The 25,873-nt window shown below is 40.7% G+C and overlaps 1 protein-coding gene across 1 annotated transcript in view; it reads right to left on the minus strand.

Moving 5' to 3' along the window:
* The window catches only part of LOC126210293 (uncharacterized), a 160,609-nt gene that overhangs the window by 72,841 nt on the left and 61,895 nt on the right, over positions 1-25,873 (minus strand). Inside the window, exons 3-5 of the mRNA XM_049939486.1 lie at positions 23,494-23,693; positions 17,064-17,163; positions 12,369-13,151 (exon numbers count right to left, since the gene is read on the minus strand). Of these exons, the coding sequence (XP_049795443.1) occupies positions 12,369-13,151; positions 17,064-17,163; positions 23,494-23,693 (1,083 nt within the window). The remainder of the gene's footprint in view (positions 1-12,368; positions 13,152-17,063; positions 17,164-23,493; positions 23,694-25,873) is intronic.

A 25,873-nucleotide genomic window follows, 5' to 3' on the forward strand; every position in this document is an offset into this window, starting at 1 on the left:
GAATGATCTTTCCATCGTATCCCTGAATACTGACCAATCCTCCTGAGATGCCTTCTATAACACAAAGGAGTGTAGCGTCTGGTACATTTTTACTAACAAGAATTTAATTTATAATATTACTTGACAACAGGTAACACTGTATGAATGCAATATACGTCTAAGTATTTTGTGATATGTATTAACACAGTCTGTTATGTTACCTGATGTGTCATTCTTTTATTTCCAGTACTGAGTCATGGATTTTATGTTGTTCAATGTCATTGATGTTTTTTGCCTTTTAAGGGGGTAAATATGGTATGTGCTGTATGTGCTATCTTATTATGCAAGATCTTTGTGAACGTGTACACCAGTTAGCTGTTTCTCGACAGTTCAATTTATAATGCCTTTCATACTCTCTTTTCCTTAGTGTACAGAATACATGACCATGGTCTGCAGACAAACCAAACGAATTTTTATCAACAATTCTTGGTGGTGAATCGTGACTTTTTCAAACTTTCATAGGCTGTGCAGTTATACAGTCAAGTAATGTTATTTTGACAATCTCCTACATGTCTTATCAACATTGCATAGCTTCTGATACATGTCAAGTGATGCGCACTAGTGAAGTAAGTAAAGATTTCACTCACTGCTTATATGTTGGGTATCCTTCTCTTAAGAATTGTCAGATGCATTTTCCATGGCATTTTGCCAGGTATCTGCAATTAAATTTTTTGTAGTGTACGGATAGAGTCAATATCGTATCCCAGCCCTGCACATTTGAACACCCACCGGACAGTACAGACATCTACGACAATTGTTGGGTGACACTGCTGCAATTGCAGATGCTGTGGTCACTAACTGAGTGTCGCCACAACCGTGCCTGTCTGGCCAGCCTTTCAGAGCTCATGACTGCCTTGCAAAGCCAGCTGCATGGTCACTTTGCCCATTACTTGTTATTTCTCTGCATTACTGTATAGATCTTGCTACACATCATTGTGTCAGTTCTGAGTTCACTACATCTTAGTATTTGATGTCGGCTCGCCCTTTGGCCTCAATATTCTGCCGTGCTGTCTGTGTAGTCTGTCGTTCTGGCACGTTATTCAACTGTCGCTCTCCATCGTCTCACTGTCATCTCTCTACGCCAGTCGGTCAGCCACTGCCGGTTCTGAAGTCACTCCCAGACTTGCCCAATTGTGGTCACTATAATTGTTGATGAGGTAAAAGGTTAGTGGCATTTCATGGACGCTAAGCTTGTGCAACTCCTGAAATAGCAACAGTAATAGCAACAGCAACAGCTGCTCCTGCAGCAACATTAGCTACATCAACTCTTGCAGCTGTTTCAGCAGCAGCAACAGCAATTCCAAAAACAATTTCAAATTTTGTCAGATCATTTACAGCTTCAGAGTTCTCAAGCCACCCAGACTGTGGACACTTCCCGGGTGAAGGGCCACCCGCCAGCTTTTCCACCATGTAACAATGCATAAGAGTTTTGGGACACATATTTGCAGTGGCTGAAACAGCACTTCGTTGCTTTTCAGGTTTTTCTCCATCAATTGCCCTTCCTTTCTTGGGCTTCCCTGGAGACTTTTGTCTTGCTAAAGAAGTTGGCTCCACTCTCAAATCTGGCTGTGCTCACATTTGACAAGATCTGTCCAATTATTATTCACGATTTATTCCATGTGCTTGCATCGCACCCCAAATTCCATCCATACCACAAGCAATCTGGTCAGTTGTACCACCCGTGGGTGACAGATTTACAATAGTTGAGTCGACATTATTATTTCACTTGCACAAACCCTGTTTGCAATACTTGATGTGCAGTTCACTGATCTGCAATTTTGTGGTGTAATTGGGTCCCAATCCAGAGGTTTGTACTGCAGCCTTCAAACTGTACAACCCTTCCTTAAATGATATTTTGAACATCACACTCTCTTTTGAGAGCACACAAACTGCAAACTAACGCCTGATGGCTCCACCCAGGTCGCATCAGTCCAGATATCGTGTCGGGGGTGAAATTCCTGTAAGTCTTTTTCCCACTAATGGCATCAAAGTTCATCAAATTTGGACATCTCCATGACCTCTGAACAGCCTATCATGCTCCGTCGATACAAGCAGTGTTGAGTCCTGATTGTTTCATGGCACACCCACATGTAGGATCTCTGGATTTCTGGGCACACTGCACCCACTCTTGGAAAGATGGGCATCTCCACACAGTTTTTTGTCAACCTTTACACAGTCAATTGTCACCCCCCCCCCCCCCCCCCCATATGCACCCAGAACGGTGTGTGAAAAATTTCAACCCAAGATGTCCGCTTCCAGCTAGATACAGAAGCTACAATTCCTTTCATCAACCTTCATATGTATACTCATCTTGCTTTCCCTGACTTCACCCTGCCCACCCATACAGTGGTCACCTATTGTGACAGTTCAACTCCTCTCCAGAGTCAGATCACAGTCAACACTGCATACAAACAGGTAGTTCAGCTGTTAACTCTGTTGTTGATAGTCACTCAGATGGCAATATTTTTGGTCTCGATGCCTTCTCCATCACTGGTGAGGTCCGGGTCATCTGCGATGCAGTTTCCTTCCAGGAGCTCGATGATTTCTGTACCACCTTCGCACCTCTGTTTGAACTCGGGCTGGTGTGCGCCACACATTTCCAAGCCCATATCTCTGTAAGTATGGATGCTGTGCCCCATTTTTGGCATGTGGGATTGCTCCCTATCTGCCTGTGGGAAGCCATTAAGCAAGAACTCCATCACATCCACACCGTTGGGGTAATTGAACTCATAAAAAATAATGCCTGAGCCACCCCAGTGGTGATGGTCAAGAAGTCTGATGGCTCTCTCTGGCTATGTAGAGATTTTAAATTGAAGATCAATGTTGGGATACAAGTGGCCTGGAAGACCTCCTCAAGAAGCTTGTTGGAGGTGAATATTTCTCTCAGATATACCTGAACAATGCATATGCATCCCCCCTGGATGAGGAATCACAACACATTAAGGTTATCAACCCTCCCTTTGGCTTATAGAAATACAGGTACTTGCCCTTTGAGATCTCTTCTGCTCCAGCAATTTTCCAGAGCTACCAGGAACAATCTTGTCCAATTCTGCTTGTACTCTCTAGACAAGCTAATTGTTACAAGAACCTTGTGTTTGGACCACCAGCACAACCACTGTACCCCTTTCAACATCCCATGATGCAAGGCTCAAGTGCCACTTACACAAACATAGGTTTTTTCAAGAGCAATGTTTCTGTCGCAGACACTCTACCATGCCCCAAAACTTTTTTGGGGAAGGTAAATTATTATTTCAAGTTCCCTCCACGTTATGCATCCATGCAAACAGTTGTGCAAAAAGAATGTTTGGCTGGACAGCTACCGTTGATCATGCTTTCACACAGCTGAAGCGTCTGTTGTGCTCGGTGCCCTGCCTAATGCTCTTCACTCCATCACATCCACTGGTTCTGGCTACAGATGCTACTCCCTATGGCACTGGTGCAGTGAAGTACTGTATTGAACAGCCAATTACCTATGCATCAAAGATGCTGACATTTGATCAAAAGAGCTACTTGCAGATTAGAAAGAGGCTTTGTTGATCATCTTTACCATTAAGAAGTTCCACGTTTACCGTTTTGGGATAAAGTTTACCCTCACTATGGACCACAAGCTGTTAGTGGCTCTCTTTGGGCCCTGCTCTCTGCTTCCAGAGTAGACTACCAAATGCCTCCAGTGATGGGCACTCTTCCTCAGTTTCTACATTTATACAATTAAATACAAGCTCACGGCATGACACGCAAATGCAGATGTCCATTCTCGTATACCTCCAGAGCCCGACCTGGCATTTGACTGACAGGATGTCTCCTGTTTCCACATTGGTGAGGAATGACAGCACACCTCAGATGGGTTTCCTATTATGGCTACTCACATCATTGCAGTATGCCATGCACCCTGTACTAAGTTGGGTGGGCCAATTCTTTTTCAGAATCTACCAATCCTGAGCTTTGGGCCTGGGCTTGCTCTCCCACAATTTGTTGTCCATCTCCAACTTTTCCTGCTTGATGCAGAGGTGGATACTCACTGTGTCATCATCCCACCTACCCTGCACCATCATTTTCTGCACCTCCTCCACTGTGGGTATCGGGGTATGTTGCAGGTGAAGGTACTCGCAAGGCACCACACTTACTGTCTGGGATTGAACAAAGATGTGGAGACCATGGTGTGTAGCTGTTTTCCTCGTGCCTGACACGAGACAGCTCTGCCCCAGTCTTATACTCCCTAGCCCATCCCTGTCACCGCTGGGACTGCATTCGTCTGAACTATACTGGCCCCTTTTTGGGATCTATGTGGCTCATTGTCAGAGATGCTTATTCTAACTATATATATGTGGTCATCACGGTATCCACCACCACTGATTCTCATCCAGACTTTCACCATCGAGTGGTCTTCTTGCAGAACCTGCACCATTGTGTTGGATAATGGGGCCCAATTCACAGTGGCAGCTTTCGAACAGTTCTGCATCTGCAATGGCATCGAGCACCTGTTTAGTTCACTGTTTCATCCCTCTTCCAATGGCAAAGTGGAGCACATGATGCTTAAGTTTAAATCATAAATGTTGAAACTGGTGGGTACTTCCACTAGCGTGGTTGCCCTCACACTTTCTGAGCACCTACCAGTCCACCCCTTTCTGTGCCTGTTGCCTGGTACAACACCTCTGTGGCCAGCAGCCACATATTCTCTACCTCCTGGGTCCACAGCCAACAGATCACTGGACCAGGCCCACCAGTGCTTTCTGCACGGCACAGCTGTGTGGGCACACTCGTATGGGGCAAAAGCCCCACAGGTGCTAGCAACGGTGGTTGTCACTCACATATGGCACCTTATGGAGGTGGATACTCTGAGGGCTTTGGAGTACCAGCACACCAACCAGCTCTATTTGTGCCTACCAACTGTCCCACTGCCATCACTGCCACCTCATTCGGTCCTGGAAGGTGCACCTTTGCCGCTCTCATGCCGACTGAGGTACAACTTACACTCTCGGGCTTCAGCAGTGGTTTTCCAAGGATGCAGACATTGAAGTGGAGGTCTCAGGGTGACCACCGCTCTCTCGGCAGTCACTGTCCACACTGTCCGTGCCCGTGCCACTGGGTACTCTAGAGTTTTCCTGCCTCCTGGCGGGCTTCTATGCTGGGCCTCAAGCATTGCCAGTTGATTGCCTTCCCAAGCATCATCCAGGCCACTTCTGATATCATATGCCCATTTTGGGGGAGCGGGGAGAGTGGGGGGGGGGGGGGGAGAATCCGGTAGAGCATTTGAAGACTTGCTGGATGGTATGGATGACAACAGCCACTAGGTGGCACTGCTGCAATGGTGGGTGCTGCAATCACCAATGTAAGCACTGCCATAAGACACGCCTCTCCAGTCAGCCTATAAGGGCTCGCTGCTGCCCTATAAAGCCAGCAGGTGGCCACTCCGTCCATCAGTCGTGATTTCTCTGCATTACCACACAGATCTCACTACACATCATTGTCTCAGTTACGAATTTGCTACATATTAGTATTTGACATTGATTTACCCTTTGGACTTGTTATTGTGCTGTGCATCTCCATTGTCCATCATTCTCTCATGTTGGCCACCTGTTGTTCTCTAGCTACTCACTGCCAAAACTCTCAGCCACTTGGCCAGCCACCACTGGTTCTGAAGTTATTCCCGAACTTTTCTGATGCCAGTCACAGTAGTCAACACAAACAAGTACTGCTCATCACTTGTTTCATGCTGTGCCCACTGTCATCGAAAATGGTGGCTGTTTCTTGATATAAACCTTTTCTTTAGTTTGAATTTTGTGTGTCCATTCGATAGAGCCGTGTCACATTTTTCAAGTGTGATATTTGGTTTAATGACATATCTCATCAGGAACAGTAAAACATGCAGAATAACCAGGGCTCCAGCAATGACTAAGCAGAGCTGTAGCATGGCAGTGGCAGATAGACAACACAACACAATCTGGCAAAGGAAAAATGGTCACAGAAGGAAACATGATTGACAAATGTTGACCAATATGATAAGAGCTGGAGGACACTGCAAATGTGGGGTGGATCAGAAACTCCAGAAACAACTTCACAGAACGGGACAACAATATTGCAAACTGTATCCAGGTGAAGAATGGGCTGCAGAAAGTCACATTTGTACAGTAAAAAATGCCATTTAAAGATAAATTATTGATGGTGTACAGCAAACAGCCACGAATGTATTCAAAAAGCACTGTTACCAGTTTTGAATTTTTCGCAATTCATTATCAGACTTTTTTTTCACCAAAACAAATGATACATTGGTTTCCTGTGTATTACTCTAGAATAAAAAATAACTTGCAATTACAAATGTGTAACCAAAATGGTTGCACTACAGATTTGTGTTGGAATGCAACTTATGTTGAATGTGTTGTAATGGCGACCGGAACGGTCATGGGGTAGTAGTGACGGAAATGCAGCGGGACCCGCAGACCGGCCCGCGAACAACAACACAACAGGAGAGGATGGACACGACCAACAGATGACCTTACGACATGATACGAACACACAACAGAGTAACGAACCAAACAAGACAACCACGTCCACTGGAAAGAAACACGAAGTCGATACGCTGCCTGAGACGATACGTCCTGAGACGCAAAGCGATGTTAGACTGCTGGCTGAGCGCGAGGCAGGTGTTTAAGTAGGCTATCGGGGGTGCCGCTATTGGCCGCTGCAACCACGTGTTCCACTGTGGCACCCTCACACTAAAAGCAGGCCAGAAGGCGCGCGCCACCACAGCTTATGGCACGATGGTGCAGAGACCTCTATGGGTCTTCGATGTCCATGACGTCTGGTGGGGATTCAAATTCCGCGGCGCACGGTACCAGAGAATGTTCATCTGGTGCAATTGTTTCTGCAATTTTATTTCAGTGAAAGACTCTCAAAGTGTTTGTAGCACTGTACATTGTACATTTCCACTGATGGCAGCTACAGCAAAGGCCATGTTGAAGGGTTTCTGTGGATAAGGAACAGTTGGCACTTTCTGGTTTCAGGTGGTTGGGTTATACAATCAGACCAAATGGAGAAAGCTGCCTGTCTTCTTCTGAACTGTGGAGCCTGCCCAAGACAGCTGCCACACTTTATACTAAAGAGGATCTTAAAATTGAGAAATGAACAATGCTTGCACATGAAGGAGGAGCTCTGGACTTTTGCCTCAATATTGTAGATGACACAGACGGAGTCACGTCAGTGTGAACCCAGATATGTAAGGTGTACTAGCTATAATGCCAGCCAGACTTGTGACATATAGGGTAAACTGCTTCGTGTACTGGCTGTTGAGGGCCACATGTGAAAAGATGGCTATGTTTCAAGTTCTTTTGAGGCCTCAAATCAGCCAAGACAAGGACGAAGGACAAGTGGATGTTGCAAAAACACACATTTAGAAGAAACACGGTGGGGTCAGAACTGTTAAACTGGAAGAACAAGACAGCACTGAGCAGGCACAGAACTGGGCAGTATGCGAGTAATTGAGAGAGTCCACAAATGACAGAATTGGGGGAAGATGCTAGAGAGTTGAGCAGCTCACCGACGAAGTGACGGTGTGACACTGGCATGGATACACTCACCCTGTGAGGGAGTTACTGAACTCGGCTGTGGACATGATGAGGGAAGTAGTGACTGAGCAATGCTGCAGTAACTGTCAACATGCAAACGTGATGACGCCTTCACAACTGAAGACAGAGAAGAAAGGACGTACAGTCATAAGCTGGAAGGCTGTATTGCACTATTGGCCAATGTGTGCACAAAAGGGCAAGTCTCACCATACATTATTCCTTATCTTGTCTACTTCTCTGTTGCACAATTCCAGCAGCAGAAAATGAAAGAACACCAAAAAAATGTTGTCACTGTTCCATTTCCCAGGGTCTGCTAGACAATCTCAACACTGCACTGCAGAAACCTGTATTAAAAATTACTCTACTTATTTAGTTCACTTGTGGAGCTCGATCAGAAATAACAGCACCACAAACCACTGTTCTGCCATCAGACCATTGTATAAAATGAACAAACAATAATGCATGTTGAATTTGATCTGAACTTAAAGCAGCACAGACCACCAAAATTTTCTTGTAGATCATTTCTTTTAATTTTCCCTGCAGATAAAAATCTAGAGATATTAAGTCTGGTGAGCTTGCTGACCATTTTGGATTTCATGAATGATTGATCCAATGATCTCCAGACATTTGTTTATGAAGGTATGTAACTATCGGTGCAGAATGAATGCAATAACCATCATGTTGGAACCATAAGGGCTGCCATGTGCTCTGTGGGGTGTCTTCCAATAAGTGTGGTAGTATATTGTTAGGAAGACACTAGTGCCTATTTATAGTTCTATCAATAAAACAAAGACCAATGATGCAATATTCAAAAAGCCTCCACCACTCATTGACAGAAAAAGGTTGGTGTATATCCACTTCTCCTGGCCAATGTGGGTATCAACTGACCAAAGACAGATTTGGCCACGGTTTTCAAAAAATGCTTCATCCATAAACAAAATCTTCCATAGAAACTCTGCACCAATTTGCTGTTTTTGTAGATACTGTGAGTGCTTTGGAAAGACATTGCCACGAATCTGTTGCTGAAGCAGAATGTGAAAAGTATGAAATGCATACGAATGTTGTAGACACGAAAAGCACATTTGGCTTATACCACTCTCACATTCAAGCTGCCTCTGTGGATTGCGAGTTACTGTAGCTGAAATATTAGTTTCATTTTTCTCATCAGCCGATGTTCTTTTTTGTTGGTGTATTTCATCCTCCAAACTTCCAATTTTTTGAAAATTTTTAATAGTATCTGCAAATAAAGAATGCGAGGTCTTGGCAAGATCAGGATATCTTTCAGCTTACAACCTCACCACTGCTCTAACAGTCTGTCAACATTTGCCATAAACAAAAAGCATATGCACTTTCTTTACTGTTGTACACATTATGAATGTCTGAATAGCTTTAAGAACATGTTGTCTGATAGCTACAATCTAAAGCACAAACTGAAGTGCTCAGGTCAACTCACGAGCTGCATCTGAGTTATGTGTTTGCTTAGAGGTGCAGTAGGGCAGACATTTCAGGGATTTATTCTGCTGCTGATGAAACAATGGTTGCATTGCTGTGATCCTGTTAGTATTTGACGAAACCCCACAATTTAATGTCACTGAAGTCCTCACCGAAGGCTCTTATCAAGTCCACTGAGAAAGTACACGGTTTAAAAAAAAGTCAGTGTCATAATTATTCATCTACATCAACAGCCATACACTGAACGGCATGGCTGAGGGTATCTCATATTGTACCAGTTGTTATGGCTTTTTCCTGTTCCATTCACTTATGGTATGCAGGAAGAATGATTGTTTAAATGTCTGTGCATGCTGTAACTAGTCTAATCTTGCCCTCGCAAACCCTACAGCAGTGAAATGAGCGGCTTGTTGTACATTCCTAGATCCACTATCTAAAGCTGGCTCTTGAAACTTCACAAGTAGCATTTCCTAAGATAGCATCTATCTTCAAGCATCTGCCTGTTTAGTTTCTTTAGCATCTCTGAGACACTTTCCCATGGGTCAAACAAACCTGTGACCATTCACGCTGCCCTTCTCTGTATATGTTAAATATCCCCTGTCATTCCTATCTCATTTGGGTTTCAAACATTTGTGCAATATTTTGGGATGGGTCACACAAGTGTTTTGTAACCAATTCCCACTGTAGATTGATTGCATTTCCCCAGTATTCTGCCAGTAAGCTGAAGTCTACCACCTGCTTCACCTGTGACTGTGCCAATGTGATCATTCCAAGTCCCTACGAAGTGTTACACCCAAGTATTTTTATAAGTTGACAGGTTACAACTGCGATTTATTCATTCTGTAGTCATACAAGGGCCATTTCAAAATTCCTGCACACTGTGCATGTGCAACAATTACAGTGAAATGAACAAGTTGAAATTTATGTTGCTGTGAGTGAGACTTTGGGTGTGATGGCCTTATGTGTGTTTGCTGGTTCATGTGACTGTGTCATGAGTAATTCAGTTTTAAAATGGAAGCTGAAACCGAGCCAGTTTGGATTACACATGGTGACCATATTCCTACATCAAAACTGAATCCTACATGGAAAAAATCCAATGGAGATTTACAACACTTTGAGAGAGGTGTGTAGGATCTACTGTAGTGTAGTGGATTGCAGCACAGTTTCATGGTGATCTATTCATTTCTGTGAAAGTCCAGTAAGCACCGAGGACAAAATTACAAAAGACTACACATCTCATGTTATTGTTAATGACTTGAGAGAGGATTAACAGAAAACACCTGAGGAAGTTGCATATGAGGCCAGAATGTCTGTCACTTCAATTTACTGAACAATACGCAAGAAGTTAAAGATGAGAAGAGTTGCTACCAGATGGGTTCTGCATAATCTGAATGGAGGGCAGAAAGCAGATCGCAGAAGAATCACGGAATTCATTCATTGTTATCAAACAGAAGGAGAATAGTTTCTGAAAAGGACTGTTGCACTTGATGAAACCTGGAAATGAGATTTTGAGCCAGAACTGAAGTTTCAGTTATCACAAAGGAAAAGTTCTAATTCTACAAACCTGAAAAAATTCTGATGCCAACAGTCAAAAGTGAAACTGATGGTGATCTTTGCGTATGACATGAATGGAGTCATAGCTACAAACAGAATACCCAAGGACCATCAGTAACAGGTGCATGCTACAAACTGATTCTGCAAAATGTTATGCATCCAAAAATTCATTGAAGAAGGCCTGACATGTTTGAGGCTCGTGTCCTCATTTTGCACAATAATGTATGACTGCATACTGCCCTACCAGTCAGAGAAACATTTGACAAATATGGGTGGGAAATATTTTTCCACCCACTATAACTATACAGTCCTGATATGAGCTCATCAGACTTAAATTTGTTTCCCAAATTGAAGGAACAGCACCGTGGAAAATATTTTCAAACAGTTGATGAAGCTTCCAATGAGGTTACCTGAGTAACTCAACAATGAAGCCAAATACAAAATACAGAAGTTGCCAAAAAATTGGGAAGCTGTCATAAGCAAGAATGGACATTGTGTTGAAGGTTTGTAAAGGTATTTTGTAAAATAAGTTATTTTCTTCAATTTTATCTTACAGTGTGCAGAACTTTTGAAATGACTCTTGTAGAATATATTTTTCCCTTTTGTGCAGTGTACAACTTTACAGCACTGTATATTTAAATCAAGTTGCCAATCTCTGCAACTCTTTAAAAGCTTATCAAAATTTGACTGAATATTAGTGCAGCTATTTTCAGGTAATATTTCATTATAGAAAACTGCATCATCTGCAGAAAGTCCAAGGTTGCTATTAATACTGTCTGCAACATCACTGATATACAAGGTGAACAGCAAGGGTCCCAACACACTTTCCTGGGGTACATCTGAGGTTACTTCTACATCCATCCATGACTATCCATCCACTGTAACATGCTGTGTCGTCCCTTCCATGCTATCCTCAATCTTGTCACAAATTTCACTGACACCCCATTTAATCATGTACTTTATAATAAGCATAGCTCAAATGCTTCTCAGAAGTCATGATTGACTACTTGTGTGCTGCATAGTCGCATCAATCTGACTGCCTCAATATATGCATTCAGGATGTTATGGGGAAGTTAGGTTTCACACGACTTGTTTTGGGTATCCGCACTGATTGCCATGGAGGTCATCCTGTTTAAGATGCATAATTATGTTTCAGCTTAGACTATGTTCTAGCATTCGACAAATAATGGTTGTCAAGAACATTGGAGAACAGTTTTGTGGATCAATTGTGTTACCTTTCTTGTACACCTGTGTGACCTGTGATTTCTTCCAACTAGTGGGTATAATTCTTTATTTGAGGGAACTATGGAACATTATAGTTAGAAGAGGGGCTGACTCAGGTTGAAAATTGGTATAAAATCTGACAGGGATTTTGCCTGGTCCTGGAGCTGTGTTCAGTTTTGCTAATTTTAACTGTTTCTCAACACTTGTCTTTGAACTAATACAAGAATTAAATTGGGACAATGCTCCTGGGTTTTGTTTTATAAAGGAACATTTTGAAACTGAGTTTAACATATTTGCTTTTGCACTGCTAACACCCTCCCCCCCTTCCCCAATTTCAGTTCCTGTCTCATCCTTGAGTGTCTAGATTTGAGAGCTATAAAATTTAAAAAATCACAGCATTCAGACACCAGAAGACTCCTGAAGCAGATTACAACAGAGGGTTTGAAATACGAACCATCAAGTTGTTGAGGAAAGTGACACAGTTTAATCACCGGAAAGATTACACTTTCAGTGCAGATTTATACAATGATCGTGACTTACCCAGCTGGCAGTAGCGGCCACGGAAGCCTGCCAGGCAGGTACATGCTCCAGCTGCAGTATTGCACGTTCCTCCATTCCTGCACATTGGGATGCAGCTCCGGCGCTTGTTGTGCTTCGAGTAAATTCCGAATACTGTATTACCAGTAGATGCTGATGTTTGAGTGCTTTGATGTAATTCGTCCTGTGGCTGATGACTCGGTTTTGGTGATCCGACTCCAGATACTTTTGTTGTAGGTAGGTCAGTGGCTTGAAGAGGAAGTTCAGTAGTCACTTGAGACTCAGATAGGACTCTGTTTATGTGAAACATATCTGCTGCCTCAGTTTCTTGTTCTGTTTTCATTGCCACTACTACTGTTGGTCCCAATACATCTGTGAAATGTGGCTTACCTACATTACCATTATATCTGGTACCCAAGTCACCAGTCCTTATATTCTTGGAACTTGCTGACAGGCCTCTTTCTGCAGAAGCCCCATTTGCACCATACAAGTGACGGTGTTCTCTGTCCTGTGCCTCACCATCCTGAACTTGTCCCTCATCTCGCACAGGACTAGACCTGCCAGTGTTGAAAGCAGGAGGTACTGACTCGGAGCCAGTGTCTCTGTGCTCATCGTGTGCCCCATCTTTAGGGTTCGGTCTTCTTGTAGTTGTCTGATGGGCTATCTTTGTCTTGAATGGCCTTTTGTTCTGTTTCATCCAGGATGTGGAGCTCCTGAGTGTGGCCACATTGTGCAGTGTTTCCAAGTGGAGCTTCCTCTTCTCCAGTGCTGAATGGGCACTACCACCTGCAACATTACAGAGCTATCACAACACACTGAAAAATATTCTTAAAGATACATGTGACTTATGCTCAGTCAGATAAATGTTTATCAACTGCAGACATTTGAAGTAGGTCAACAGCAGCATAGAAGAGTCAAAAAGATGAATCTGTAACTTTTGGTTCTGCAGCTTGCTTTACAAATAGCTCAGAGTAGAGAAGAGGGATGAGGAGGTTTAGACATGTGAGAAGTATAGTACAGAGAATTGTCAGAACCACTTATAAACAGAGGCAGAAATGGTAACGGTATATTTCATACAGGACTGAATACAATGCGTACAAGTGAAGAAAAATATTTTAGAAATGTACTTGAAATATTATCAAATTTTTGAGAATGTTTGCTTTAGAAGGGTTTAAGTACATTCTTAATTTCATTGGCAGAGGATGGGGTAGCTGATTTGGCTGTATGTCTGTTATGTTGACACTGCTTCTTGCATGTATTCTATTGCCTTACTCCGAGAACTGTCCATGCCAATCTTCTGAGCTAGTTTCAGAAAGTGATTAATCTATTGGTTACCTGACTATTATTGTTTGTATTTGGCTGTTTCCTTTAGTAAAAAGTTTTCATATTCCTCAAGTGATCTTCCACTTTTTCTTTTAACTACTGCCCATTAAAATTTAATTTTACTAACTAAACAAACACTGTTTTTGGCCTTGTTTCACAATTTTATTATTAGCATTATTTCACAACCTAGGTTTCAGGTTATAAGCCAATTTTCAAATAAATTACTGATTTCCAAAGACGATAATACACAGATAAACATAATGACCAGGCAAATATAATCATCTCAACTTCTTAAGTTATTGATCCATAGCTTAATGTGCAATTATGTCAATGACCATTTTTTAACAAATTACACATTCAACTATTACACGACAATGACCAGACTAAAGTTATGCATCAGCCTGGAACTCTCTAACTATGATGGACTGGAGCCCAAAGTTTTACTTCTACCATTGGGTTGTGGTCTCATCTAAAAGAGGTGAATAACTGAACTGGGTTCACTCATTTAATAATAGGTGTGGGGATATGCCCATCTGTATTTTAATTTCTAAGATTTCTTATTGGTTGAGGTTGGCCCCCTTTTGCTCTGTGTGTAGGACTTGTACATGTATTGTGCATTTGTGGTTATTGCTCAGTCAATTTTCTGCAAATGCTGACTCAGGCTTCTTCAATCTCCAGCTTCTGAGGTGTTCTTTAAGCCTGGTACAGATTGACCTCCCCATCTGTCCAATGTAGCAAGACTGACACTCACAGCATGTGATTTTATAAACCCCACTTTTTGTGATATCTGGTTGTTTGTCTTTTGCATTGAACAAGAACATACCTATTGTCTGTGGGACATAGAAAAACACAGAGAAATCCTTTGCCTTCAATATGTTACTTATGCTATTTGATGTTTTCCCTATGAAAGGTAATTTGCACTATTTCTTTTCCAGTTTGTTTTTCTTTTTCATTGGGGACAGCAGGGACCTAGCTTGCTTCTTCATCTTTTTACCTATAATTTTATTGACAGTGGGAAACAAGAAGGTGCTTAAAACATCAATGTAGTCCTGTGCTGTGATAGTGCCAGGAAAAACAACAAGAGGTGAAAGCCCCCTCCATGAAAAACACAACCACACCACAACACTACCACCTCTGAATTTTACTGTTGGCACTACAGACGCTGGCAGATGACATTTATCAGACATTCGCTATACCCACACCCTGCCATCGGATCACCACATTGTGTACCGTGATTCGTCACTCCACACAACATTTTTCCACTGTTCAATTGTCCAATGTTTACGCTCTTTACACCAAGTGAGGCATCGTTTGCCATTTACCGGTGTGATGTGTGGCTTATGAGCAGCTGCTTGAGCACAAAATCCAAGTTTTCTCACTTCCCGCCTAACTGTCATAGTACTTACAGTGGATCCTTATGCAGTCTGGAAATCCTGTGTGGTGGTGCAGATAGATGTCTGTCTATTACACATTACAATCCTCTTCAACTGTCTCTACCGGTCAACAGAAGAGGTCGACCTGTCCACTTTTGTGCTGTATGTGTCCCTTCACGTTTCCACTTCACTATCACATCGGAACCAGTGGACCTAAGGATGTTTAGGAGTGCGGAAATTTTGGTTACAGACATATTACACAAGTGACACCCAATCACCCAACCACAGTCAAAGTCTGCTCTCTCACGTCTAATGACTACTGAGGTCACTGATATGGAGTACCTGGCAGTATGTGGCAGCACAATGAACCTAATGTGAAAAACATGTGTTTTTGGGGGGTGTTTGGATACTTTTGATAGTGTACGCATCATTGGTTGGTATGTAATTGATAAGAGCTGCAATTCTCTATGAGAATCAGAGCAGCCATCAGATTGTGTACTGTTTTTCTGTTGAGTGTTGTTACAGAGCATGGGAGGGTATATAACAGGTGTGAAAAATTTCAGATGTTGAGTGGTCACTGTGAAGGACATTTTGAGAAGCTGCATACTTCTGTGAGGCAGTAGTATCAGCTGCTGACAGGCATCACTGTGGGTCTCCATTTGGCACGCTGGTCGAATCGTGCAATAATCAGATATGTTGCGTGTTCAGATGTGATGGTGACTTGATGTTGGAACGTGAAACACAAGGGCAAATGTACTTGTTCTCACGATTCTTGTTGACTATTTTGACCACCACAGGGGAGGACCACTGCACTGTGCACCGAGCACATCTAATCCGATCACATCTGTGCCAGTCATCTGAAAATGAGTAATGGATTCCCTGCAAGTTTCTCTGTCATCCCACACCACTGGTTAGAGACTAGAAGCTGCTGGACTAAGGAATTTCACATGTAAGCTGCCATTAACACCACAACACAAATGGCTGCATTTGGAGTGGTGCAGTGAATGGGACCACAGACTGTTGACAAATGGCACTGCACTGTCACGTGATAAGTCACAGTTCTGCGCAACTCTGGAGGACCACCTTCAGAGAGTACAGTGGTGATCTGGAGAGAGGTGCTGTTATTTCCAAAGTTCTGGAGAGGCATATTGTTGTTACTCTTGGCATCACAGTTTGAGGAGTCACGGGATACGACATCTGTTCATGGATGGTAATCATTGATTGCACGGTGGTACATCCTGCATTCTCACATGTTACCTCTCCTCTGACAGCATCATGGTGCAAGTTTTCAACAGGATAATGCTCACTCACCTGACACTGGGACCAGATCGGATGTCAATTTCATCCCAGTGCCAGATCCGGGATGTCAATGACTGGTTGCAGCAATTTTGGGCCAGCTTGCCTCAGGAGAACACACAGTGCCTTTATGAGAACCTCCCCGACCAAACCAGTGCACAAATTGAGGTAAGAGGGAGTGCAACGAGGTACTGATATGTGGTCTCATACTGTCGAGTTCTTTGTAAATGTGACTCGATTTTGTCACCATTGAAATAACATCGCATACCCTCTCGATCCATGAAGTTTCATTTCCTTTCCTCCTCCCCATGTGATTGCTTCATTTTTATTTTTTTTTTACGAGGGTGTGACATGAATCTCCCTGATACACACACTCCTGACAGTTTTTCTTTCTAGGAGTCTAATGCTGTTGGCTAAATTTCCACAGAAGAATACATCATACCTAATTACTTATTCATAGTAGCTGTGATACACTACATTTATTGGGCTTATATCATAAGGGGACCTACAGTTTAATGTGGACTCCAACTCACAATTTTTCCATTAACAAATTATTGCCAGGGGTGAAAGAAGTAGTAAGAGACAAAAAAGCCCTAAGACTGGCCAGGGATAGAGCCACACACCTCTTTAACTGCAGAGATCTGCTCAGTTGGCTACAGGCCACCCAGCTTGTCATTATGACAGTAAGACACTGCTCAAGACTTACCAGCATGTGCTGTGGGCAGTTCCAACATACTCTGCTCTCCTGGTGGCTGTACTGTTGAGCCCCTGTGTAGCACAATGTGTGGAGAGTGATCTCTGGATTCCTGTGCAGAAGGCAGGCCAAAATAGTGTCACTTATATAAAGTAATGTAAATCTGCAGGAGCAATTGATTCCCGCAGAGTGTACAGTGAAGACATATAATTGTTGTACAAAGAGTTACTGTTGTTATGTTCATTGGAATAAATGTCTACACTTTTTAAATTGCAGATCTTTGCTGAAAGTAAACTTTATGGTTTTTTGTTAGTGTTCGATTTTTATTAGTATATTATACAATCTATACTTTTAATAAAGGTCCTGGTATGCTCATATATTTCAATCTTATAATTTGTTATTTCAAAATATTGACAATAATATACAGTTTATGAGTAGGTGGTCATCACATTTGGTTAATAATTTGTGTATTTTGTTTCATCCTCAATTCAAATATCAAAGGCTGCATATCTTACAATCTATAATAATAACAACAATACCGTAACAATAAAATGAGGGTAGAGAGATACTTCATTGTTTTAAGTCAAGTAAACCCACAATTTGTTACTTACAAATATAAGGAACTGACATGAAACAGAGCTTTGATAAGTCTATGTAAGGTATAGTTACTGTATACATTAAAGCATTCAATGAATTTTAAGACAGGTATAAATTTATACAAAACTGAAATTTGTATTAGAGAGGCAAATTTTGCAAAAGGATTTGATGCTGACACATTTAATGAGGAACACTGAATAACTTATCATGTGTAGCCTGTCATAATTTTGTTTAATTATAATACATGCAATTGAAAGAACAAACTTAACAAAGCAAGAAATGGAACAATTGTTGAAAGATTATAAATATCATCACTGCTGTGGCAATATGGCTTATTATCTATTACTTAAATTTTGTTTGGCTCATTATTAGTTGAGCACACTGTTGTGCTTATTATATAATGTTCGGTTTTCAGTGATTTAATGAGTTATTGTAAAAAAAGCCTGAAAGTACGTGAAGCATAAATGTTTTTATTTTCATCTTTACTCACACACTAAAATCCCATGACAAAAAATCATCCTTGATTGAGCTAAATATAATTTGAGTTTATAATGAACCCCTCCACAATTAGTATTAATGCACCAAATAAGCAATAAATGCAGCTAAACACTGTTCAGGTTTAGCATGACAATGTGATTAGGGTAGAGTTCAGCATTATATAATACTAGGCAGTATTCCTCAAGCATCATTAATGGCAGCCTCATACCCAATTATGCCATGCAACACCAATGAACATAGCTGAAGTGACAGACCCACTTGTTTGCGTGTAATAGAATGCCACTATAGAGTACCATTTTTTCTCAGGGGCAGCAAACCTGAACATAAAATTGAGCCCTAATCTATTTATATGTGTTGGAATTCTGAGCAAACAGCTTTACACACTGTCTCAGTCATTTACAACACCTTCAGTTGGATTTTTTTTTTACAGTTATTTTTTCTGGAAGAGCTACAGACAAAATATAGTAACAGTTGAAACTGCTTGGAAAACAGAAGATGGAACCATGGATAAAACTGTTATTCTGAAAAAAAAAGCCCTCATTTCATGTCCTTCATCCAATCGTAAGAAGTTTCAAAGATAATAGAGATGAACTTCTAATATCAAAATATGGAATTGGAAATATTACTAGAAGGTCTGGAAATGTGTTACATTTATAAGAATATCACTTGGAAACCAACAAAAGCATATAGATAATTACAAACTAAAGTCATAGTACAGTATAACCAGTACAGGAATAGGACAACCTTTGCTCTTTCCTCCAGAACAACAACATCCAGTCCTAAATGTACTTCAGCAAGTTGTTCTCAGATAACCAAGTAACATTCCCTCTCAGGAGTCCCACAGAAAACTCTGTTCATATCAAATGCATCAGCCTCTAGTTGTACCTTCATTGTCACAGCTGTCACTCGCTTCATGTGAAAAAATTTCACTGATTCAAAAAGACATGTGACTCAGTTGACCAATAGTCTCTTTTTGACATCCTAGAAGGGCAGAAACTAGAACAAAAGACAGTGGGCCTAATCCAGCAAACCCTCATACATACAAAGTCAAAAGTAAAATTTTAGAAATTAAAATCTATTTATCAAGGAGATGGATTGTTGCCAGGACTCTTTCATCCCATCTGAGACAAAAATCATTAGGGCATGGGAAAAAGAATTAAAAACATCACTGGAAGCCTAATCAAACTGGATCAGCAAAAGACTGCAATAATATCTCTTTGTCTTTGGGATACTGGTGAAGAGTGAAATCACAGCAAATAAATAGAATCCCTGAACGAATGTGCTGCAAAAGCTTATCTCAGTTGCACAAAATTTAATATTCAAAAATTAAACACTAAGTATGGATAAATCAAAAGGGGCAGATACTTCAAGTATCTCCATGAGATTGTAATGCCAAAGAGACTACAAAAGAAGGCACAGAGAGTTTGATTTTAGAAATGCAAGAGTGTGTATGAAAGTATGCAAGTTACCTGCAACAAAAACTGCACATCCACACATACAGAGGCTAGATGTTACAACACAGTGATCAAACCTGAAGCTCTGTATGTGAGTGAAACTTTAAGCATCAACAGAGAAAGTTGTCTGGGAAACATCTTGAAGGAAGAACAATGGATTATGAGGGAAATTCTTGGCCCATAAAAAATGGGGGATGAATACAAACTGAAATCCAGTAAAGCAACAGAGAATCTGCCAAACCTGATACCAGACATCGGAAAACGAAGACTGAAATTTTATGGATATATTCAGTGACTCTCAGGAATGAAGCTAATACTAGATTATGATGCAGGACGCTGGAAAATTAATAGATCCAACAAGTTAAAAGGATCTCAAGAAAGTCCAAAAAGAAACAGTGGAAATAGTAGACAGGAATCTATTTAGTCAAAAGGTACAACCTACGATGGTATTGGGCACTACACATTGAAGTTTGAATAGTTTGGCCCGAGCCCACACGTGCTACAGCACGAAACTGTATATATTAGTTACACTCAGCTTAATTGAGTGGCCCAGACATGTGGATGGTCTCGATGTTTGGCTATGCTTTTCATCATAGGGTGCCAGCTCACATCTTGTAGTGTTTCAAGAATTTCTGCGTAAATTCTAGAACCACTCGGCCTTCCACCATCTCGAACACATGATATTTTAGATGTGAGTGGGAGAAAGGAACCTTATCTACTGTGCGTCACCTGTCTGTGTATCCAGGTCCGAAGTTTATCATGAGAAGACAGTAGACATGGTGGTCGAACAGCACGGACAAGTACTCGTCGGTCGCGACATGGAAGTTGGCAGAACCAAGAAACTACTGTCTTATTCTGTGCTGTTTTATAACTGTGACTATTGTTGGTGACAAAAGAACATTTTAGTTGAGAGGACTTTTAAGTAACTTTTAACTTTAACTTGCTAGAGGCAAGACATGTATATGATTCCTGTATAATAGAGTTATGTTTATCAAAACAACACTTTGTTGTAAATGTAACTTAATTGTTTCTAATGTGAGACAACACAGGTGACTTACAAGAAGTCAATGGTTTATATGAGAAGTGTGAATTTTGTTCTTTGTGGAAGTTCAAATAGACCGATAGTTGTTGAAAAGTATCCTTCGAGTACCTCATTATTTCACAAAGAGAGAGAGAGAGAGAAAGTCTTAAACGTTCCTGTGACTAGCATCATTCTTTGGAGAAGTAGTTTGTAGAGATTACAGAAGCCGGCTGTCCAGAGAAGAAGATCAGCTGCGCTTTCCAAAGTAAGTCAACTCATGTAAGAGAAAAGGGAGTTTGCACATACACTTCACACACTCTTAGTCATCAAACACATTAGAACCTGTCGTAAACTCAATATTTAAAGTTGAAATAAAATATAACAAAACAATGCAGGCAGGTATTGTGGTGAAATTTAAAATATTGAGTCACTCATGTTGATTTATAATTTGAACAAGTAGTTTATTTTTCTTCAATAAATTCACTTAACACTTAAAATGCAGTCTGAGGGGCTTTTACATAAGGGCAGCTGTTAATAACTGATGCCACAACAGTTCACTATAAAATTCATATGTCGTGATCATGACACTCGAGTATGTTCACAGTTCACAAATACACTGTTGTCTGCTTTTGTAAATCACTATATTTTGCTCCACTTGATCAGTTTTGAAAGTTGCTACATACATGCTTGTCCCCAAATGTGACTACGAACTCACACTACCCCCAGATGTGTGGCACGTCTGGCTCTTAGTGTTGCTGAAAACCATCTACCACCCCCAGATGGACAGCATGTCCGGCTCTTAGCCTCACTCAAACTCAACTTCCCAGTCATCAAAGATGGCACCCTCGAAATGACTGCCTAACTCAAAACAATGTTTGACAAAAAATTATGAATATTCTAAAACTAAACACAAAAACACATGATACAATGAAAAATATGGAAAATTACCAGGCAAAAATAATTTAAAGTCCAATTTTCTGTATCTGCCACTGTTTTTTCACAAATAATGTTCTTATGACATGACATTGCTTTTCCCGGATTTTTGATACTAAACATAAATAAACAAATAAAAATACATACATAATTACTCATCTACCTTTTTAAACTTTAGAATCCTGCCACTAGTTTCATCTCTTTAAATTTATTTATCACCAAAAACACAGTTTCTCTCTGTTGAATCCCATATTTCAACGTCTCACTCGAAAATGGTACATCCTATGCTAAATTGGCTATGACTGCTTGACGCAGCTCTACTAGCCGCATCTGTAAACATTTTGTTTATATTAATTGGCCAAAGCATTGCAGAGATATTAGCTTTTGAACTTTCATAAATTTACAATTTCTAAGACAACAATAACTTTTAAACAATTACATATTTTTGTGGCACATCTAGATAATTTAGCTTTACATATTTTTCTGTTCATAAGTGCCAACTCATGCTTCCGTGTCACTCTTAGTTTTGTTTTTATCCATTTTTCTGTGGCATATAAATTTCTCCAAGAGTGCAAACACAGCCATATGCACCCCTGCCAAGCATCCACTCGGGTTTTTCCAAGGCCGTGTACACGCAAGCCACTTGCCACAGCACCGTAGCAAACGTCAGCCACATGCTCTGTGGTGGGAAACTGCTGCTCTAATATCCTGCCACAGCTCGTATGCTCACAAGCCAGAACACAAGATTCCAAAAATACCATGGACCAAGTGGACAGAAAAAATAAAAACCGTTCATGGTGAGAGAATGAGACTCACAAAATGAATCTATAAGCACTGCATGGTCCAATAGGGTTCATACGTAAAAAACAACAAAAGCAATAATAAAAACTATCGCTTGATCATTAACGAGCATCTGACGGACCGAGATAGCCGTGCATGTTAAAGCACCACTTCCAGGACAAAGCATGGTGCTGGCCCCAGACTGAAGCTGCCCAATGGATTAATGATGAGAATGGTGTGCCAGCCATCCTGGATGTAGTTTTTAGGCAGTTTCACACATCTGACTAAGGTGAATACTAGGCTGGTGCTCACAAATCACTTCAGTTATACAATTCACAAACATTTACAAAAAAATTTGCACACTTACACATACCATAAATCACACTGCAAATATCAGTTGGAGTACACATATTCTGTTTCAGGGGATAATGGGGTGGTGACACAAAGGATATCTGGCCACTCCTTAAACTAACCATGCCAAATCAATCAATAATCATCCTGACCCTAAGCAGATGTGGAACACAGCCACAAGTAAAAGAAGAAGAAGAAGAACAACAACAACAACAAGAATTTATCAGCCCACTTGTTATTTAGGTACAAACAGTCCTAATTTCAAAGTCCAACATTTATCTGCTTGATATAAAAATAGAGGCACATTTACAATGGATGACATTTATCCTGCTAACAGGAGTTTCCAGTCATTGAATGTAGGCCATAAGTGATTTCACAGACTAGTGCCAGGCCAGATATGTTTCAACTTTCTTTTAATTTTGTATGGATTTGCAACATATTGTGCAACTCTTGTCACAATGAGAAACTGAAATCGAGAAGCATTAGTTCTGATAATGTATCCAAAAGTTCATACTGCCAGCCCTGGAAACCAGATTTCAAAAAAGAGTTCTGCAAAAATACAAAACTACAATGATTACTAAGATATGGAAAATTCTTTAGTGCAGTACACCCAAGAAGTGGCTATCAATACACATAGGCACCATTTAACAAACCCCCTTGCATGCCCCCTTCCTTACCCAACATACAAGTACACATCTTATTGAATATAGTTGTGCAATTGGGAACAAAAATGAAAATTTAGAAAGTACATTGTGAATTGTGGCACAAGATGACAATGACAGTGAGAAACAGATCCATATACACTGACCAAAGCTTTGGCAATGCAGGTTCTGCCATCAGCATGGAGTGTAGCCCCTGGGGGACAGCGGCAGATGAAGCTACCAAAAGTGTTGAGGCAGTTCCCAGCACAGAGTGCCACCCCTAGTGAGCACTCGTCTAGATCGACACAGAGGCGGCGGTTGACGGTCGACAGTGTGAAGCCCCGCCGACACCAGCACTGGTAGCTCCCTGCAAATTGTACACAGTTTGTGACGGTACAAAAATTTTGAAACATCATGATTATAAATATCTTGCTATCTTACATACGTAAAGACACATTGTGTACTGAATTATGTAGTGTACAGTTTGTGACTGGAATTGTTTTAATTTGTTGATATATGGTAGGAGGTATGGTGCCTCCAGTAATTTGCTGATGACCCTCAAAATTTGCAGAATGGGAAGTTTACAGCAAAACATGAGTTGACTGAGAAACAGTCTATAAGCACTGCATGGTCCAATAGGGTTCATACGGGAAAAAATAAATAATAATAATAATAAAACTGTCACCAGCTTCAAGAGTTACAATTATTATGTACTATGGATAACATAAAGAGACAATGAAAGTGCTGCTCATTTTGTACGAAACTGGTTTTGGTTAGTTGTTCAGCTGGACTCAAGCTGAGTGGTTGAGATTTTCTCTGGAGTGTGCAGATGGAGAATTTACGTCTGTCTGCTGAGGAGGTAAGTATTCGATAACTCTCATAATTACTTGTACGGCTTCATTAGAACTTTGAGCTGCTGTGAAGTTTTAGTAGTTTTTTTCTATAGATTACAGTGGTTAATAGGACACTCATCATTCATGAATGAGCTATAAACAATAATCTCAAAACAGCAATATACATCGTACAAAGGTCTTGAAATTACAATTTAGGAAGGAACAGTTTTAAGCAAGTTTAGCCTCAAAAACCGAACAGAACTTTCATGGTTTCATAAGCTGGCTTATGGATACTCACCTCAGTATCATATTCTACCTGAATTTACTCTATTTAATAGGAAAAGGTTAGAAAAATATGATCTAATTGTGTACTAAACAAAAAAAAAAAAAAAAAAAAAAAAAAAGGAAAAATTAAAGATCACAGTCAGGCACACAGAGTTTTCAGAAATTTTGTTTTAAAGAGAATATTGGCAAAAAGACTTTATAGCCGGTATGAGAGAAATTAAACCTCCCAGAGATTACTCAGTTAACAGAGATGTAAAGAAAGGCCAGGCCTAGTGCAGCAATAATAACATAAACTCTGACAATATATTCACTGCTGCTACATCATTCTTACTGAATTATAAAAATTTTCTTCATTACTTTCTCCAGGAAGAATAGGGGCTCTTATATGACAAATGCTTATTTGAGCTTTAAGTTGAAGTATAAGAGTATTTTCTGTTTAGGAGTACTTAATATGTTACACTTTTCTGTGAATTGCAAAATTCTGGCCCCTCATGTACTGGTTAAAACATCGGATGGTAGTGTTAGTTACTGCCTGTTATGAATACAAAAATTAATGTTTGGGGATACAAGCAACACTGGTACTAGCCCCCTGTTGCCAACATTGAAACTAAGTTTATTGTGCGGTATCTCTCTTCAACATTTTAGAAAAGCCACGCAATAATATACTTTAGATTAAAAGTTGCGTCGTTTCATGTTCTGTGCCAAATAGTTTGCATTTACAAAGAATACTTCTTTCTCTATACCCATTGCGTGCAGCTGTTGCCTGTAGTTCTCATGGTGAGTCATTAGACCTACCATGAGTTTCATCTGCTGTCTGGTCAAACTCTTAATACATTTTTTTTGGCACCTTTTGGGTTTTGGTGCAATATTCTACATTCTTCAGAAGGTAGGACTAGGTACTGTAGTCGTCAATTGCAAAATGGAGTTGTTAAATGGTCAATACCCCTATTTTTTGGAAAACCTATTTACAGGCTATTACTATGATGGGGTTGCCACTCCCAATTGATGTACCTCTTGGGCCTGTACCTGGTGTAATCACATGATAAAATGTGATGTCATGCTGCAGTGTTTGCATATCCCATGTCTGAGGCAGGTACAGTACCCAGCACAGTATTTACTTAGGTGGATGTGGAAAAGTGCCTAAAAACAACACTAAGCTGGCTGGCACACTGACTCCCATCATTAATCCATAAGGCAGATTCAATCTGAGCCTAGTGCACCCTCTATGTGTATCCCAAGTTGGTGCTTTAAAAGAAAATTTAAGAACCTCTAATGTGAGAATGAATGTTGTGTATCCCACATACAGAAAGCATATATGAGATGGTGTCCAAAAGTTCAAAAATTTTGGATTTTGTGAGCAAACAGCTACGAGTACACTAAAATACCATTAGGTGTTCCCTCATGAATTTTTCGTAAATGAGTGTGGGAA

Source organism: Schistocerca nitens, chromosome 10, assembly GCF_023898315.1.
Source record: "Schistocerca nitens isolate TAMUIC-IGC-003100 chromosome 10, iqSchNite1.1, whole genome shotgun sequence".
Taxonomy (NCBI): Eukaryota; Metazoa; Arthropoda; class Insecta; order Orthoptera; family Acrididae; genus Schistocerca; species Schistocerca nitens.